The sequence below is a fragment of the Trichoplax adhaerens genome, genomic scaffold (assembly GCF_000150275.1).
Source record: "Trichoplax adhaerens TRIADscaffold_4 genomic scaffold, whole genome shotgun sequence".
NCBI classification, from domain to species: domain Eukaryota; kingdom Metazoa; phylum Placozoa; class Uniplacotomia; order Trichoplacea; family Trichoplacidae; genus Trichoplax; species Trichoplax adhaerens.
In genome coordinates, this window is record NW_002060946.1 from 330,146 (window position 1) to 346,687 (window position 16,542).

The 16,542-nt window shown below is 34.5% G+C and overlaps 3 protein-coding genes across 3 annotated transcripts; 1 reads left to right on the forward strand and 2 right to left on the reverse strand.

The window, feature by feature from the left end:
• Nucleotides 1-390: 390 nt before the first annotated feature.
• Nucleotides 391-1,965, forward strand: TRIADDRAFT_55150 (uncharacterized protein; the record flags this gene model as incomplete). The annotated part of the gene is made up of 4 exons (XM_002111276.1): nucleotides 391-396; nucleotides 528-621; nucleotides 1,628-1,699; nucleotides 1,829-1,965. 4 exons carry the CDS (start codon nucleotides 391-393, stop codon nucleotides 1,963-1,965), a joined length of 309 nt encoding a protein of 102 aa, XP_002111312.1.
• A 2,406-nt stretch (nucleotides 1,966-4,371) lies between these two features.
• TRIADDRAFT_55151 (uncharacterized protein) lies at nucleotides 4,372-8,785 on the reverse strand (the record flags this gene model as incomplete). Its single annotated transcript, XM_002111735.1, has 6 exons — nucleotides 4,372-4,407; nucleotides 4,628-4,729; nucleotides 5,939-5,989; nucleotides 6,750-6,800; nucleotides 7,188-7,255; nucleotides 8,737-8,785. 6 exons carry the CDS (start codon nucleotides 8,783-8,785, stop codon nucleotides 4,372-4,374), a joined length of 357 nt encoding a protein of 118 aa, XP_002111771.1.
• Nucleotides 8,786-10,557: 1,772 nt separating this feature from the next.
• TRIADDRAFT_55152 (uncharacterized protein) lies at nucleotides 10,558-15,896 on the reverse strand (the record flags this gene model as incomplete). The annotated part of the gene is made up of 12 exons (XM_002111736.1): nucleotides 10,558-10,680; nucleotides 10,790-10,947; nucleotides 11,235-11,340; nucleotides 11,444-11,536; nucleotides 11,803-11,884; nucleotides 12,198-12,294; nucleotides 12,416-12,621; nucleotides 12,714-12,859; nucleotides 13,083-13,169; nucleotides 13,495-13,689; nucleotides 14,390-14,503; nucleotides 15,837-15,896. The coding sequence occupies 12 exons, from the start codon at nucleotides 15,894-15,896 to the stop codon at nucleotides 10,558-10,560; spliced, it is 1,467 nt and encodes a 488-aa protein (XP_002111772.1).
• Nucleotides 15,897-16,542: the final 646 nt, after the last annotated feature.

Below are 16,542 nucleotides of genomic sequence, written 5' to 3' on the forward strand. Positions count from 1 at the left end.
TGATTCGATTGGATCTCGCCATCCCGCATCTACCCTACTCATCTATTCCCCCTACAATTTGGGCAGAAATAAATAAATAAAAAAAATAAAATAGAAAATTAAAATTACTGGCTGAATTGATCTAATGATTTACAGTAGACTACAGTATGCAGTGTATGGTACTGTAGCATGAAGTACTGTACACTCTGGCTGGAAAGTAGTTGGAGTCGTGACTGTAGAGTAGCGCATCCATTATCATACTTTGTATGCATAATATTGCAATGAATCATACAGTATATAGTCAGCTTGCAATCCGAGTCATTGTATTACTGTATACTACTCATGGGTCGGCGAGCTCGATTGCGCACACTCTTCAAAGCTGTAAAGCAACCATCATCGATCTAATCCGCCATGACAGTGAGTCTGCTAGCTGAATTGGAAATAATATTAAGCAAAAAGAATGGACTATTACACTTAGTTCCATCGTTAGACGTGTATGTTAATGTTTAGTGTGATATTTCCATGATTTTTTACCCTTGCAATTTTAGGGACCTCCGGAGAAAAAGAAAAGAGAGAGTATCGTTGATCTGCAAAAGCATATCGATAAGAAAGTTCGCGTTAAATTTCAAGGTGGCCGAGAAGGTGATTCTGCAAGTAGATGATGCTATTCCTTGATATCAGTAGACTTTGCAAAGTAGTTTATATACAATAATGGAATACTGCTAATGGTAAAAGCAGTTTACTATGGTTAGATTGTGTCAATTTTATAAACAGTATCATAAGTGTACTTCGAAACGTCAGCATCATGTCAAGTTAGTTACTGCAAATTGAATTTGTTGAGCTTATATACGTAAAGAGAGAGAGAGAGAGATGTACTTAAACAGTAGATATTTCTTTGCTTAGAATGGACCAAAGCAAAGTAGAGGATTATTATAACATAGATGAGAATTGAAATCCACTCAAATCTCACTTTTTTTCCATCATTTTACTCGACTTACTCATCATGAAAGTGATTTGCATTTGATTCCATAATTAATTCCTAAATGGACATCCAGTTTTATGAACGTAAAATTAGATGCTTATAAAAGCTGCACGCCAGTACAACGACATCTTTACTAATGGTTAATAGAGCTTGGCCGCAATAATACCGTTGTCATAACGAGATCATGCGAGCGCCTCAATTCCATTGTATGGTCTAGAGTTTAGAGGAGTTTCATATTTGTCTTGCACATTATAGGACTGTAGGTAATGTACTAATGTCAACGTATTACAATACAACGCAATGGTAAAATAAGACAACGAAGGAAAGCTAGTCTTAATTTACAAACTGAAGAAACGAGCATTGAAAATGGGCATTCTTCGAAATCAAATTATGTCTGTAGTTAACACTTAGTATTGTACAGTATGTTAGGGAGTACGATCTTTTGCCAAGGCGGCTGTCATGAGCTAATAGTGTTAAAGGTTGACGATTTTAAAAGTGCTAAATAGATATTGTAGACGATTAAAGTGCTTTATGAAAGATCACTAAACAATCTTCGCTTTAATACGTACTGTACGTATTTATCCACAATTATAATTTCGTTTGAAAACAAGATTTTCAGTTACACAAAATGCTTGGATAGTAATTTTCATTTTTCATGACCATCAGCTATAGGCATTCTGAAAGGTTATGATCCGTTATTGAACTTGGTACTTGATAATGCTGTAGAAAATTTACGTGGTAAGGAAGCTGAATGAGCTATTCTTGAATTCAATGTGACCTATTACTCTACCACTTTTCTTACTACAGCGTAGATCGCACACCAATATAATTCATAAATAAAACATCGTGGTTATTTTTCTTTTCCAGATTTCGAAGATTTATCACGAATTAGTAACGAAACAAGACAATTAGGATTAGTGGTTTGTCGAGGCACTTCTGTAGTAGTGATTAGCCCTAATGACGGTATCGAAGAGATTGCCAATCCATTCGTCCAAGCAGAGTGAGATGGATGTCAACTGTACCTATTTTATTTAATGTCATTATTTACTTCCCTTAGGAACGAAATTTGAATTGTAATTATTAAATTCATCCTAATACCCGAGATAATACAGCGCAATTTACTAGGCTATACTCGTATGTTGATCAAACGTGGTCATTGGTGTTAGACCGTGTAGAGATAGGTAGAATTCATCATTGTCCTTCTATAACTGTACAGTGTTCACTAATTATCCGTTGAGTTTACATCTGGTACATTTTGCTGCCAGAATCGATAAAATGTTAAATACCATCGGATCTACCAATAAACATAACTTGTAATAAAAGATTTCAAGATTCACTTTCACCCTCGAATAGGCTTAATTTGCATGCAACTATAACTTCATATGCACGCATAATATACGTATGTATCTAAAGTTGTCGCCATCAGATCTACAAATAAACATAACATGTAATAAAAGATTTCAAGATTCACTTTCTCCCTCAAATAGGCTTAATTTGCATGCAACTCTAACTTGATATGCACGCATAATATACGTATGTATCTGAAGTTATCGCTTGCAATTTACATATGGTGCTATAGTACAGAAATGCCGTTCACGTAATGAAATGTAATAGGTTCTACGCACTTTTAACCAGAAATGGTTGATGCATGCATATCGTAAACTACTAGGTAAATGTCATCTATCTGTAGTATTTAGTTTTCGACTTTAAGTTACCTGAAACTGTTTGATCTACAGTATGCATGAAGTATGTAGACAATATATACCAGAAGTAAAAACCAAATCTACTACTTAGTACGCGTCTAGAGTACAGATTTTCTTTTAAATGCGTGTAGAGAGCTTGCTAGCTCATAACTTTTGTTATGGCACCAAACATGATGATACGTAACAAATCAGTAATCTAGGTACGTATTTCTATAATAAAGTGAAACAAATTCGCCCATCATACCGACGGTAGCTCTTCTTCAAAATGAGGGTGATACAGGAAATCCAATTAATAAATATTCAGTTAAAAAATGTGACGTGGCTATACCGAATTATAGAAATAAAAATCTATACCAATAAAGCAAGCCATTAAATTTGATTTACGAAAGTTTGCAATATATTGCGAGAGAAAATGTGTACAGTACAGGAATAAATTATCAAAGCTATCAAGACATCAAAAATTCAAGTTTACATTGTGTTAATGTACGTATTCCTAAGTATTTCATGCACATTTCTTAGCCCGATATAGAGCAGTATCGATAAATCAAGCTTAATACTATTATCTTCCGGTTTTATCGTTGCAAATTCTAACACAGTGCGCATACTGCATTGTATACAAGTAATTGTACACGCGTATACGTAGTATTTTACTGGGAATTTTACTTATTTCTGTCAGTGCATACAAATGTGTAATATAGCTGTCGGCATACTCTAGTAAATCAGCATTAAGTGTACATACATCAAATTAGATAATTTATTAAACACTAAATACTAACTAAGCTACTCTAATGTAGAAAATTTAGTTACGATCAGATAGTAATTAGCTATCTTGCGCATTCATTCCAATCGATACAATCAGACTTAGTCCTTTATTACAGTGTACGATGATGCAAAACGATACAGCTGCTGTATGCCTGTATAAGAGAGTTTTCATGAATTTTAGCCAAAAAAAATAGCCAACACCTTGAAGTAACAGTTCAAGGCTTTTGTTCATATAATATGTACTGTAACAAGTAAATTCTGAACAAATTTTAAGATATAGCAAAAGATAGGATTGTAAAATAAGCAGGTTATCGGTCATGAGTACTACAGTAGGTAAAGAACAATAATTATAATTTAACTATTATAAACTTTCAGAAAATATTGAAACAGAGTGACTGCATTTATTGATTAACCGGTAAGACTCTAGTGTAGCAGTTTTATGTAAAGCAGTTACATTACCAAAAGTTATAAACGATACTGATAATAGTAGTGCAGTATATTGAATTTGTTCAAAAAGTGACTGATACGATAAGGCCTTCAAATACGGTATTCGTTCGAATATGAATTGCTAGAAGTGCTAAATGCTCACTACAATAGCTATTATCGACACATACTGTAGGCAGCTCTGCTGTCTAGTTAAACTAAACTATAACATTTCAATAAATATCCCACATCGAGAACTTTATATTATCATAGAGGTATCAACGATTATTATTGAATACTACTAAACTGTTAACAAACGGGCCATTATAGCACAGATATGGAGAATATACTGCATTATTTACGGAACATAGCTAACTGCTTCCGTTATAATACTGATACCGTAGTCAAGAACTCATTGTTTATATTTTCACAGCAATAAGTCAAATAAACTAATATACATCAAAGTATTGATACTGGATATTCCAGTCATATTAATAATAAGATTGGCGACTTGTAAGAAAATTATCTATTCTTGGCATTATCTTTAGGAATATCTACCTGTAATAACAAAATTAGTAAAATACATTTCGTTACATAGGCTGCGTTATATCCCATTCAATTCGAACACATTGGACACTTGGCAATGCTTGTTATCGTTCGTTATCGTCTTTTAAGAATAAGTATAAAAGTCTACCACTCATGACTCAAGCAATCAGCATACAGTATATTCATATGAACTGCTTATTATTGCAATTTACTCGCAACGCGATGTACAAACCTTTACATCATCGGCTCCTACCAATTTATGGGTTGTATCAGTCGGGACTGCTCTATTTACATAACCACCTTTCGATTTCATTTGACTTTTAATACTATCGAACTGTAATAATGAAAAAAAGAAATTATTACTTTAACCACTTCGCTAAGGCTCATAGTAGAAAACTGCGATACTACGACATTGTGGAGAATTTATCCATGTATGGAGTACGTATATGATATCATTAATATCAAATATGAAAATGATGATCTAGCGTAATTCGATGGTACATTATTTACGATTTATCTATTATAATTAATTCATGGTGCTCGTCTTGAAAACTTATGTTATAATCGTGGATTAGAATGCAATACTAAAAATGAAAACGAGCTGAAAGCAAGTCAGATGTTGGAAAGATAAAGTTTTCACAATTTTTGCACAAAGTAATACAGCAGTAAAGCAAAGATGTTGAATAATTATGACTGAACGAAGCTTCATAAAATTGTGGTATCTTATAGTAAATCACGAAGCGTATTCACTACTATAGATCGATTACGTCATATCAATTACAGTCAAGTCGTGAAATATCGCCTAAGAACGTTTAGTGTTAACAAATCGTGAAAATATTAAATAAATAATCAATGGCTATGAGCAACATTACGTCAAAAATTGGATAGAGGGTTAAAAACGGCTGTCTTGAAGTTAATAATGACAGAAGATTTTTAGTTCGATTCTAGTGTATTGCACACTGATTAACAAATATCCCTCCACCAAAATGTATTAAATAGTGACATTTTATTTTGCTAGTTTGTTGGATTGGAGGTGAGAGCAACAGAGGTGAATATAAATAATATATACAGTAGGACACAGGAGGGAAGCATTACTTCTTATCTTTGCTAAACTATAACAAGATACTTTAATTCATTCAACCAGTCTAATCGAATATACACATGTTATGAACGATTGATAATAATAATATACGAATCTCTAGAAATATCTTAAACACCGTTTATGCATTAAACTGGTCAATAAAATTGATCATTTCAATATCGCTTTAACGTCTAATTCTCTATTATCATTTACAATTTATTCAATCCATAACTGTGCGTATCAGCGAGTTCCATTCTCATAGGGTACAGTATCAATTTTCTAAACTGAAATGCTTTCGCAACGATGTTATAAGAAATGGATTGATTTGAATGAAACTGAGGCAAAATGTCAACGAAACAAAAAATTACAATATGCAAAGAAGAATTTATTTATAAAATTGGCCAAACAATAAACTGTAAGCGCAATTGCAAGATGTGCTCCTTGGACGAATATCATTCATACCTCATTATCTACTCCTGAATGGCTATCGCTGGCCCCCAAATGTCCGGTATGCTGTTGGCGTTTAATAAAAAAAGAAAAGACATCATTAGATCGCTAATGTAGTAGATAATACAATACAGAAGCCAAAAGAGGATACGTAATATTTCGGTCAAAGACCTACAATGACTAGGAGCTTCATTCTCTTACTGTACAGTAATGATATTTCAAGGTAGTTTTAATCTACTTGGGAAAAACATTGGGATATGATTGGAATATAGTAATAACAGTGATACTATGTTTATTTGAGGGTGTGTGAAATCATCACAATACTTGATATGCTAGGCATAAAAGTTGCTTAATTGGTTGCGGCTTCAATTTTTTTCTCTTGCTAATTACATTAATTCCATTAGCATAGTGCAATTACATCATCACTACATCACTGTTTGCGCTTTTTTTTGGACATGCAAGTAGCTTTCTACTTTGCCATTCCAACTATAGCACAAGACAATAAAAGATGGGGCAAATGACTTGTTGACTTTAGACTAGAAATAGGCGTAGTGTACGTATAGAACTTGTACAGTAGAAGTATGATACGGATGAATTAACAAATGTTGCAGCCATTTTCAACTAATAAGTTGACAAACAAGACAGATTATGCATTAGGTCATCAATTCTAATCCGTAATGTAGGCACTAGCACCGATGTGTACATTGATAATTACTCTTGTAACTTAATAATATTGGTGCAAAAAGTAGCTGATCTTTCTTTCGTTGAGAACATTTATATCATTCATGGACAAAAATAAGAAATGAAAATATCAAAAACTTCCAACCTGAAAACTAGTAGGAGCTCCAATCGCCGAGCGATCAATCCTTCTCGGTGGCTAATAAGAAAAAGCACAAGAGCAATATACATGATAGCATTAGTTTCTAACTCAATACAATATACGCTCGATGTCGTTAAAGTTAGAATATTTGCAAGGGTAGTATTTTTTTTTTAATGTATCTACCATGGCTAATAACTCTCCTATTGGTCAGGAATATACATGATAGTATTCGTTTCGAACTCAATGCAATATACGCTCGATGTCGTTGAAGTCAGAATATTTACAAGGGTATCTTTTTTTTTTTAATGTATCTATCATGGTTAATAACTCTCCTATTGGTCAGGAATGGATAGAATTGGACATCCAAGTCTAATTGATTCTACAGTATTGTAGTGTATTGGCGTAGTCAAGCGTAAAATTTGTAATTGACGAGAAAACAATTACCATCCTATCCGTAGTCGTACGCAGGCGGATATCTTGTTGTGAAAGCGGCGATGTCAATTTTGCCCTAACTGTATCATCATGAGTACTATCATAACATAGAGCGAATTATTCATCGATTGACTTTATCCGATCAATATGTCTAGAATGATGAGTTTATCGGCGACATACGCGTTTTCATTTTTACAAAATTGATTGATACTTGAAAAGTACAAGATCCGCTAGGCACATGGTAGACACTAGACCCGTTCTCTATCATCTCCTATACCGTAGTCGTATGGCTGGATTGGCAATAAGTTCCATAGTGCCATTCCTTTTAGCACCGGTAATAACTCGTTGCAGCGAGCGATGAATAAGATGAAAAGTGGAGCACAATGTGTTGTTTAAAAGTATCCAATCTACATGCATCTAGTACAGTACAGAACAAGACTGACAACTCGCATGTCCAAGTTGTATCATTTGTTAATGGGATTTCACTTAGTGCTGTACTAAATTAGTTCTCAACATCCATGAAAAGATTTCAATAGACAGAAAATGTTGTCTTCAGTCCTGTCAAGACATCAGCGATTCAATCACCCCAAAGATATTCAATTTGCTACAAAAAACCAATTTGATGAAGCGTAGGCGATTTCAACGCTACGCCATGATGATCCATTTTGAATGCTGGTTTTTTTAGATGGTTTCTATTTGTTGGTGGGCCTATCGTTAGCCTATCAATCTTTGTTGATCATGTCTTTTGGATACTAGCTCTATCATGGTATTCCATGCTAAACTCTCATCCTACACATGGTGTCCATAATCTTGCATCAAAAATAGCTCTAAAATACCTGATTTGTTTCAACGTTGCAGCAAGGAAAGCACACCATATACGACATATCGACCGGCCCACACACCGACGCTAAATCAACCTATCAGATGGGGTAAGTACTACACTTGACCTCGTTGACTGTCACTTCAACTAATCTAATCTATCTAGTATCAACACAAAAGCCAACTGATTATCCCACAAGTGCAATTTTCAACGTTCAAATCGATACCATCCACCCAAAAATGGCAATCTTCTTACTTAAACAATTCTTTACTACTGTAATCCAAGTCGATAATCACGACTGCCGCTGCTGCATTCGATGTTGATCAAAGTAATCCACTAGCCAAGTGAGTTTAAGTGACGAAAAAGGCCGCAATTTCTCCTAGCCCCTGTAGAAAAACAATCTTGTCAAAACATCCAGTAGTGCAACTTCTTTTGTTTGGACTGTACACTTCGCACTGTATCGCATGGCCAGCGTGGATAGTACTGTATAAAGTACTGTACACCAGGGACTTGCTACTGAAGACCTACAGTACTGTACTGTAGTATGTTGTCAGACGATCTTCTCCTAGTTACCACCAGTGACTAGTATCATGCACAATGCACGGACGATGGCACATGTTACAGTATGGTAGTACCGGTGCCGTTGTCGGCGGTATGCTTACCATCAGTACAGTTATTACTCGTTACTAGTGTAAAGTGAGTGGAAAGCGGAATCAAAATTGCCAATTTTGCAAGGCATACCGTAGTGTGACATGTACTCTAGAGACCCTCTATACACTACATCCGCCATATCGATTGATGTATATTTCGTTCAAAAATAGCCAAGAAAAAGGATTTGATGTCCGCTAATTTCTACGCCGAAAAATGGCGGATATACAGTACTCTACTCTACAGTCTACAGTATAGGACAGATTGCTAATCTGCCATTCTATTTGTAAAATAGATGTCATGAGTTACGCATCAATTGAAACTAGAATCGAACGATGAGATAGGTCTCTCTACGACATCCATTTTACACATTGTACAGTACAATGGTGACATCATACAGTATTTTTATTCTTTACTATGACTGCCCATGCCAATAGGCCATGACTCATGCAATCATGCCGTCGGACAAGTACAGTCAATCATGACTTGATAATGCTCCACAAAACAATAGTTTCAATCACGACAGTGACGTATATGGATTACGTACAAATAGGTATAATAATCATCATAAGAACAATATCTACTGTATCTATTCTGGAGTACAAAAATCGAGTGAACAGTAACGCAGTTGGCCATCTAAATATATCCATAAATAAATAAAATGATGTAGCGCTTACTAAACTACAAGAAATACAGACAGTACATGGAAACTGATTTATTCATGCGTCGACGCGCGTATATTGGTAGCAGAATCGTAAATGGACATTGTCACTGATTAAGCGATTGGTCTGTAGTCGCCAAAAGAGGTTTAGCTATCACTGTAACTGGTACACAGGATGGATGGTAATAGGTTACATAACATGAATGTGATCCTCAATGACAAAATTCACTACCTATCAAACGAAATGAAAGATAGAAATAAACGGAATCGATGCATTACTCGATACCACTGGATAATGCAGACTGAATTGAGTATCAGGATACTTAGACGAGAATACAAGTGGACAATTTTGCCCTTGTCAGTGGTATTATTATCTACTGTACTGTACTGTACTATACAGTATGTGTATGTCAATATCTGAACTGTATTGATGATATTCGCCATCGTAAACTATAAACAGTAGACTAAAAATAGTATTATAATTAGCTACTGGTACGATTCTCCGGCCTGTCAGCGGTGGAGTAACAATTTTAACAACCAGTAAAAATCATATCTACTCTTTTTTAACCAAGTTACAGAATTCAGTATCATAAATTAATTGTGCTAACAGGAAGTAAACATAAAAATCACCATTTTATTTCCTAGCACATTACGCTTCAGTGCTATAATGCCACAGTAAAGAAGGACACGTATAAAACTGTACGCGATATTAGGTTATATCGAAACAACGACAATGCATACAAATTTCACACGAGCTTCTCGGAGTCTTAATTTTAATAATCACATAGACTATAGACTGATTTACTCTCCAGTACGATACAAAAATGATAGCAAGACTAATATAACAGAGTACTAATCTTAGATTGAACGATCTTAAAATTTATGCTGCCAAGAAAAAATTCAATCTATTCGATATGTTTGTTTTCCGATCATTATTCAATGGCTCGTAATTTTAAAAATGCAAACAACTTGTTTATATATAAATTTATATAGTCATAATAATTCCAGAAATTTGCAAGGGGCTAATACAGCATATCAGTCTTTATACTATAACTTTAAAAACAATCATTTTACATTGTCTTAGATATTATTTGAATTTGTCATGTTTTACAAAATAACGTTATCAGTAAAGTCGTCATTAGCAATTGGCAACGACACGCATAACAAAGATTAAAATAGTTACTATTTTATAGTTGTCAGATACAGAAAGACTTATATCTGATTAGTATAATCTGTGTCTAAAATTGCATATTCTACACCATCGAGGACAATACTCCGGGTTCACGGTCGTTGTTACTGTCTACATCCCGTTCCATTTCATCCTGTTCTGCATCATCTTGTTCACTATCTTCAATACTAGCTGACCTAACACGATTCTAGAAGGCAATGCGACGAATAGAAATGTAGAACTTTATCAATATCATTGACAGTAGTAACTACCATGACATATCATGCCAGTGAATGCGCGTGTCAATGATATCGTACCTCGAATTTCCCTTTCCACATCTGCTTTAATTCTGAACGTCGCCAAGCTGCAATAGAAGTGGGAATTAAAGTTAATGGAACGATGTACAATAATGCTGGTTGACCTCGGCCTGAAAGGATAAGCCCAACGAATGTAGCTATCAAGCCTATCACATATCCTACATTCGTAGATGAAATAAAGAAATGGGCCATTATATAGTGCTTGTTAACGTATGAATATCCTTTATTATTAATTAAATAAAATCGATGTATATAATTAATCAATAGCCACATTACCAATTAATGATACTAGGAAGTACACTTTAATAGAATCATACGGCTTCTGGACATCAAAACGATGGCAAAATGCGATAAACATTCCTGCAATTGATATTTACGTGTTATAATGCTGAATACCACAATAATTATATTCTACTGGCACAACAACACATATAGAAATACAAACCTGGGACAAGAATATCACCAAAGCCAAGAAGAGAATACATAGGATCGAAACACGTGTCAATATAGGCACTATGATAGAATCTCGGTACTTTTATCAGTAATGGTAGCTAAATAATAGTAAAAATTTGTGCAACAATAAGCTAATCAAAAGGACTGTATACTTTCGCTGAACACGGTCAAAAATGTTTAACAAGCTGCCAGACAACTAACCTCTTCTCTTACAGTGCTTGTTGTCCAATTGCGGGCTTGGCTGCTTGTTCTGCCTCCACCAACAGCCACCTGAACCATAATACTTTCCCCGTTCTTAATAGAGAAATGATTATTATTATTACTATTATTATTAATCCAGAAATCATCTCGGCTATTAGAACGCACTTTACTTTCGTAAGAACAAGCATCTTATTATGTTACCTTTGTAATTAGAGGCGTGATAAATACAAAGAAGATATCATACAAGAACAGGAGAGTTAACAAAAACGTGCAGAACTGAAAGAAAATTACATAACATCATTGCATCAGTAAAATATAGTATGACCGCTTAAGCTACCTTATAAATTCTTACTACTCACTTTCAAATTAGGTAAAGCATAGTATTTCAAAATAACGATACAAAATGCGCAACTAAGCAGATCTTGAATAACCCAGCTATATCTACAATCCAATTTAATTTAATTCCATAATTATTAATATATGTGCAGGTAGAACTTCATTACATACAGTACAAGTGACATTTTATGCCAGTATTACATTTGATGGCGTTCGATAAGCCAGAAAATAACCAATGAAATAGATAAACCTAGTAATACGATCTCTTTCATGGATAAGATATAAGGTTTTTGCATCAAATATGGTATCTTAATGGGCGGTAACCTGATTAGGAACAAATTACAAATTAATTTCACATGGAAGTCTGAAAACTGTGTTTTCATACATAAAACTATTGCTAATGTCTTTCATGGCTTACCTCGTATCTCCAAAATGAACATATGACAAGAATGGATGAAATAAGTCGTAACATCCGTAAACGCAAAAGCCGCAATATATGACAATAATGAACCAAACTTGGAGGATATAATTTTTTATCAAATTAGTGTTATTATAAATTCAAGCGATAAAACAATTCTATCATGGTAAAAGAAATGTAAAAGCCCTCATTACAGTAATAAATTTACTCTCGCTTACCAAAATAATTGTAGAAGAAATAAAGTAGCAGAAGGGTGGAGCAAAGTGCAATCAGGATGATCACAACAAAGATCAAAGTCATTTTTGATATTTGTTCTTTAATATTTTCTCGTGCATCTCTGCTACTATTTCGATCAAGTAATTCATCACCATCTTTATGAGAGCATTTATATGATTTTGAAAGGCAACATTGAATACATGGGATCCTATTATGCAAAACGATATCCATTAACTTCTATCAAAGTAAATTGAATAAATAGGAGTACCATAGCTTGAAATTTCTCAATTAATCAGTTACCCGTGCCATCTCCGTTCCCATGGGACAGAGAGTAAACTACCAATTGTTATACAAAAAACCGCGATGAAGAATATAAGTAGGAAATTAGCATCAGCAGTTGGAATTATTGGCGAATAAAATTTCACACGGATGTCACTTTTCATGGACTAAAGACAGAACATGAGGATATGGAAATTAATAATAACAAAGATAGGCAAATTGCACTCCATCAACTCCACTTTGTTAATTGTATCTACACTCCTAAGCTACTGTAAATAGAGAGCATATAGCACATCAATAGCTAAATTAATAAGATTTTGTTATACTTTTAAAATGGTTAATATTACAATATCTGTATAATAAAAGCAACTCAGGTACAACTCATTATACCTGAAGCGATTTTCCAGCTGCTGCTGAAATAGCTAAAATCATGATCGTCATGTTATCTTTCTTGGTTATGTTTGGACACGGATTTGCCTACAACAGTAAACAATTACTTTTAGTGACTGCACGGTGCACACACAGTGCGCACGTCGCTATAGATATCATAGTAATACTCCTCGAGATTTTACGGAAAGACATTTACAAAAATGTACAATTTCAAAACAGGAGCTGTACTAAGTAGCAACTACAACATTAAATGTAAGGTTTAAATACGCTACCGTATTAAGAGAGATTAAGAAGATAATAAATACTGTAACACTGAAATAACTTATCAAACTTGACATTATTAGATAATATCACGTAGAAAGTCTACGAAAATCAGCTTATCTCTGCTGTTCGGAAAGCAATTTAAACATACCAAATACTGGTAACTAGCCAGTATAACGCCTTCAGCATGCATCGAATTCATGTTAGTGATGATATCGACGCAAGAGCAATTCGCTTTGTCGAAAGAAATCAACGCTACTTTGCCCTTTAGTAAATTGGTTTCGCTATCATCGTATAAACACCCAAAATGACTCTTTTTACCAATGCCAACTAAGGAATGGAACGTCTATAAGAGGAAATATTAATTCATAGTCAATCATTTTTTTAATTCAATTGAGCTTTAGCACATGCTCCCACTAGGGCCATAATTTTCTATTATTTTTGCTTCAACAATACGTTTCCAACAGGTAAAGCTAATGCTACATACCATGGATTACTAAATTACAGTATCCAACAAATGCACCACCATCCACTGCAATGATAAATTTACACTGACTAGCACGTAGCAGTAGGTACATTATATATATTTATAAACTGAGAAGTTAGGGTTAAAATTTATACAAGTAGAAAGTGTGCTCGTATCCATGGCCCGGAATAATATCTGTAGACACGACTAACATTATTGATCAAAGACACTAATTTAATTACCGCATTCTGGGAAGATTTAGGAAGTGACACGTAAGGCGAGCTATACATTTATAAACTGAGAAGTTAGGTTTAAAATTTATACAAGTAGAAAGTGCGCTCGAATCAGTGGCCTATAATATTATCTGTAGACGCGACTAACATTATTGATCAAAGACACTGATTTAATTACCGCATTCTGGGAAGATTTAGGAAGTGACATGTAAGGCGAATTATACATTTGTAAACTGAAAAGTTAGGTTTAAAATTTATAGAAGTAGAAAATGTGCTTGTATCAGTGGCCCAGAATAATATCAGTAAACACGGCTAACATTATTGATCAAAGACACTGATAGAATTACCGCATTCTGGGAAGATTTGGGAAGTGACATGTAACGCGAATTATACAAGACACAGATGTCGGCCGTATGAGATGATGATATTGCTCGCATAACACCAGTATGGCCATAAGTTACCTAAAATATGAATAACGAAAATTAATAGATCAGTTATGATTGAGAATAAAGACGAGTTTATTATATAAGACAATATACTATATTAGGTTTGCGGCCGTAGTATTGCAAGCATTATAATTACATACTGTACTAGTAAGATTTTATCATACTTGTACAAGAGTTGAGAGTCTTATTATATATACCTTATGTTCATGAAAATTATTTTCATACAGTGCGTCTACACAGTAGTGGACGAGTAGAAAGCACATCTAACATCGCTAGCTAAGAGCGTAGAGCTAATATATTGTCGATTAGGTGAACCCTTAAGTTTGATTGCAACTTCGAATCACTTCTATACGAGTATCATTCTATAGTACATCATTGTTGATAATTGACATAGCCAGTGATTACTATTCAAGTGTATATGACATATACAGGCAGGTAGCACTAAAAGCTACCAACCCACATTGTTCTCACAGTCATACTCGCAGTTTGAGTCAAGTCGCTACATTGTATCCCTGAAGATCTTGATCATTTACAATAATTCATGTATGCAAATTACGGTATTACTACTATTTATTGCATTTGAATGAAAAAGATAGCTCATGTATGTATACACTGACAGTAGTACAATAGCTTATAACAGCAACTATTTTGTAAAATTGATGAATTTTGGAAAGAATACAACAACTATGATTGACTACTGCTTCCACTTTTAATGCATCATTCTTTACTAGAAAGTTGGAATCAAGTCCATATTACTACCTTGCCATTCTCAATTTTATCTACACAGTAGTGAATGTACAACAAGATCAGACACGATAAGAACAAATCGGTTGCGTTCATTCATCTTCTATATTGATTAGCATGACGGCCAATATATGTAGCCATCGGTAGATTATAAGTATTTTTAAGTTCAAACGACTTGATTTTATGCCGTTGTTGGTTCTACTGAAGTAGCGAATTCTGTTGTGGAGACGTCTGTGGACTGTCTCGAGTTGCAATTGTATTCTTTGCATTGTTTACGATCTACTCGTCAATAGAATTAGCATTGCTAATCATCATCGTAATCTTTCCTTCCAATTTTTTTTATGCTACCGTATAAAAATTGAATGCGACAATGATACCCTACAAATTAGCCATTGATTATCATTCGATACAGGAGTGGAATTGCTTGTGAAAGTGTATCAAAAAGAATCGCAATAACGTTGTTGCTAGAAACTTGCAAAATTTTTTACACTTTGTATCCAGAAGTTGATACTGGTGTGGCGGAAGTACAGGACTGCATAGTCAACATAGTCAACACGACGTCGGCTTTCGTACGGGTACAGTAATCACTACCAAATCGACCTACCTTGAACGATAAACACGTAACAACCAACAAAAACAGCATAGATGATTTATCGAGCGCCATTGCAATGTAGTCTCGTATATACTATATTGCATCACTGTAAGCCCACTTTGATCGTTAAAATAAGGTAGGCGGCCAAAGAATAACTTCAATCCGGCAAGACAACGGACTATAGCTTCTCTTCTTGCTCTTGGGGTTCTCGATTTGGTCAAGTTTACTGTGACTGTTTACAGTACTGACGCTCTTTTTGTTCCTATACTGTACACTGTACACTGTACAGTACTGTCATCCAAAATGTCTCCAGTCGCAGGATGGTGCTGAGATGCGAGTCCCTGATACACAGTTTGACACTGACTTTTCCTACAGTACCGTCTCATCATGATACTGTAAGGCTTTTTGCTTATGGCCTAATACAGACTACTATAGTACTGTACAGTGTACAGTACTGTATAGTAAATCTAGATTTGGTGTACTGTACAGTACTGTAGACACTTCATTAGTGTACAGTACTGTACTGTATGCCTGATATCGCAATACAGAGATTTTTTATAATGTACAGTCTACAGTTGCTCAATTAACCTCATTTTAATCAATTAAATTAGAAAGCCAAATTATTCAGCTTTATATTCGTATCATTTTTTTACATTTTGATTCACTCTCGTGATTTTGGGCCACCTTAAAGTACTCTAATTCGAACTGCTTCACACTC